General features: G+C 39.1%; 1 protein-coding gene across 1 annotated transcript; it reads right to left on the bottom strand.

Moving 5' to 3' along the window:
* Positions 1–264: 264 nt before the first annotated feature.
* On the bottom strand, positions 265–3,338 carry LOC132549187 (uncharacterized). Its single transcript, XM_060213104.1, has 2 exons — positions 2,358–3,338; positions 265–1,926 (listed from the first exon to the last, which is right to left on the bottom strand). The coding sequence occupies exons 1-2, from the start codon at positions 3,336–3,338 to the stop codon at positions 265–267; spliced, it is 2,643 nt and encodes an 880-aa protein (XP_060069087.1).
* Positions 3,339–4,031: the final 693 nt, after the last annotated feature.

Consider the following 4,031-nt stretch of genomic DNA (forward strand, 5'->3'; position numbering starts at 1 on the left):
TCTTATGACTAGTGTGAGTTCCCCACAACGTAGCTTTTGCTAACCCTCCCTCTCTCTCTCTCTCTCTCTCTCTCTCTCTCTCTCTCTCTCTCTCTCTCTCTCTCTCTCTCTCTCTCTCTCTCTCTGTGTGTGTGTGTGTGTGTGTGTGTGTGTGTGCATTAAGGAATTTCAACGGAAAAAAGCTTTATGTATCTCCATGATAATCCCTTCATAAAAATAAAATTATAATCAGATTCTGGTCGCGAAATGATGTTCGTTGGCTTTTTAATTTCGTTTTGTCGAGACATTCGGCACCGTCGATCGAATGGTCCTTGTGGAATACTTGCTTTTATTTGAACCACGGCACCTCAACAACATACAATAAAGTTTCATAACTCTTTTCGTACAAATAAACGAAAGAAAGATAAAGATTCCTTGTCCGACAGTTAGAAAAATGAATATATACCCAAATATATCAATGTAAAATTGCGTGTAAAGGAAACCAAACACCCAGGAGGCTCCAGTCAGACAGGAAAGCTTCAGGTACACCACGATCGATATTTGTTCTTGGTTAGAAGAAAGTCTGGAACGCTGAATGTTTATTATCACAACTACAAAACATCCGACGTTAAAAATAAGAACAACGCTGAGGGGAATGCCGAATGTATATACAACCATTTGTTTTGAAGAATTGATACAGATGCAGCCTCCGTAACCGATGTCCGACCAGTCTGACGTCACTAAACTGACCACGATGTTCACAGACACGCTTACGAGTGGAGCTACTACAGAATAAGAAATATATGCTATCATGTCCCTTTTCTCGTCTCTTAGTGAACTCATTGTTTTTGCTTTCAGACTAGAGAACACTCTGTACATGTGAAAGGAGCAAATATTCATCCAGACGATAGCGGACAGATAAAAGTAGTGTATCAAGACACCGATTACAACACAACCTAGACCTAACGTCGTCTGGCCGGCACCAAACTGGAACAAACACAGAGCAATTAAGAGATTTACTGATAAAAACATATTGTTTTTACCTGGTGTTGTTCGCAAACTTTTAAATAAAATATATGTAAGAATGGTCAAAATCAAGAAAAATATCGACATTGTTGCACTAATTAACGACAATAGACTAAAAGCAACCTTTACAATAAAACGATTACCATCACAAACGTGAGCTGTCGAGTTATCAAAGGTCAAGTTTTCAACGTGTGTAAAATAAACATATGCACACATCTCTAACCCGTTAACTTTCTTTTCATATGTACCATTAGCCATACACAGCTTGATCATTTCTAAACATACAGACTCTGGATGAAACTTGACGCTGTATTCGTCTGATGAGAGAAACACACGTGGACAGAAGGACAGTTTGGTCACACGCATGTGTCGAATAGGATATTGGCAGCTTTTGGTCAGGATGTAACCGGTAGGAAGGTCAAAGAGCGTTTCCTTAGTAACCGGATCCGTATACCGTCTTGTGTGTTTGTAGGAATCAAACACTATATCACCATAATATCCCGAGTCAAGCGTCATTGTGAAATTATAGTCACTAACGACGATATGTTGGTTGTCGAGTGAGGACAGCTCTGTCAGCAAATCGTCAACGGAATGTACTTTGTACGAAAATAATCCTATGTGGAACAAAGTGTAAGATACAGAAGACGATTCGCTGTTATAACACTGTTTTTTCGAAGGCATGAATAAAGGGACGAATGAACAGACAAAGTCATTTAAAACTGGGGAGCGCTTAAGCATCTGATGTACAGATCTGCTTAGTTCGATACCAAACTGATCTAGGCCATCCACACAGAAATCGTGTTCCATGCTGACTCGTATGTACACGTCATAAGACTTGATAGATTCTTGAGCGTATTGTCGCTTACACACACCATCAATGTATACTGATCCAGCAGCGCACGTGATGTCTCTACAAACATCCTGAAACAAAGAAAAGGTACAGAAAACAATTATAAATTCTCTTAGTCAATCTAAAGTTTTGCAGACAAGCCAGTCGCAGTTGGGATAATTTTTTTTCATTTGTATTTTACTCTTTAGACACAATTCTGCAATACAAGTGATTATATGAAATTTCTTTTCGCTTAAAAGTGAGCTATGCCCTGTCTACCTTACAGTGCCGATATTGTACACGTTGGACATTTTCCAATGTAGCAGCTCCTTAGCTGGTTCTACATAGTAGTCATTGATGTCTATATTACATTGTGTTCATACCCACGCTAAACATACAAACAAATAATTGACTAATTGACTCCCTTAACAGATTTATTGCCAGATATTTAAACACATCTACAGTACAACTTAGTATGAGCTTGATCTAAAACCTGTATATTTTTTCTTTATGTAATTCCTACCTTGTATCTGTCGTACTGCTGTTGCGATGAACAGACCTCTGTGTGATGGTTCGGACGAGGAGCTCTATAGGTTAAGATGCTGAAATCCAAGACAGCGGTGAATGCGGCAATATCAAAAGTACCCCAATTATGGTTGCCTGTACAGTTGCTTTGTATGTTGTTGCACAGGTAACAGAACACATTTCTATACAAGCCTTTATATAGCGAAGTAAACGCTCCACACATGTCATCCAGCGTTTTGTTATAGTTATCCATATCCCCCGTCTGATTACACCTAGTGATATCACCCCAACGGCATACACGGGACGTGATATTCATTCCCAATGGTAGGCGGTAAATAAGGTTACAGTTCTTGTCCCGGTTCAGAGCATGCAGCAGCTCATCAAAAGACTTTGTTTGAATGTCATTTCTGGAATCACACACTATTTCAATTGTCCACTGCACAAGAGCCTCCCGGAATTCTCCGTTACACAGACCACAGTATGAATTCCGGTACACACTGGTCGAATTAACCTTTGAGACGGGAAGTGTGGTAAGGAAGTCACTTAGGTTTCTGGGATTATGGGGAATAATTTCACACTTTCGAGCTATGTCGGTATCTCCGAACTCCGACAGACATTTGTGGATCATAAAGTAAGACGATGAAGCACTCGAGTTGGTGACACCGTACGGCAGATATTGAGGACGAACACATGTCTCGTACGAAGTCTCGTTTTCGTATTGAAGCACATCTGGACAGCAGTTTCCTGCTTGGAAACACTTCAGTGAACAACTACAGCCACCACAACAAGACTGTGTAGTTGTGACTGGTCCTGATGGCTTTGTTGTGCAGAGACTGATATCCGGACAATATTTCTCATACAACACCGCTATTTCTGGTAAACTGCCGTTGTGTTCGAGAAAATCTTTTATAGACTCAACCTGAGCGAGTAGCCTCAATCCGATAATTACAACAACTACACGTTTCGCGGCGTTTAACATGTTTAACATTTAATATGTCACATCTAGATTCATAACCGGAAATAATGTATGCAAACAGTTGTGCGAATTCGTCCACTTGGCTTCGCATTTACATGTACATGGACGTTTTTCTATGATCCTGAAAACTTGAAAGACTTCCTTCCGGAGCCTCTCCCTTCTACTGAAAATAGAAAACCTAATATTTAAAGATAAAATATATCGCCATTATCAAATATCTAGTTCATGTGAGGGATGACTTAAGTCTTAGCTTCATTAAACCATATCAATTTGTTATGGCGCAAGCCTCATTCCGCTAGAGGTCGTGTTTTCAAAATTTTCTGAATAAGATATCAACATTTCCTTGTGTGATAGGTTTTCTGTGTATCACATTATGTTTTATTTCTGAAATCCATTCTTCTAGGACTACACTCCGCCTTCATTTAGCTTTACATTCCCGTAAATTATTGGCTGCAATGAAATTGTTCCATACAAGTTTGTTGATAATATTTGATATTTCATCCCGATCGCCAATTTTTAGTTTCACTTAATCTTGTGTCTTTAAAACTGCGGTGACTTTAACTGTATTGTAATTCCTGTCTCTATCATTTTAATATCAGATGAGATATATTTCATTCGAATGATTCTGAACACGAGATTGTATGTCATATAAACAGCTGACCCTGTTTTAGGACTGGAAGATCAGAAGAATTCGAA

This window comes from Ylistrum balloti, unplaced genomic scaffold (genome assembly GCF_031769215.1).
Source record: "Ylistrum balloti isolate Yb309-2 unplaced genomic scaffold, AGI_CSIRO_Ybal_v1 Utg370046, whole genome shotgun sequence".
NCBI lineage: Eukaryota > Metazoa > Mollusca > Bivalvia > Pectinida > Pectinidae > Ylistrum > Ylistrum balloti.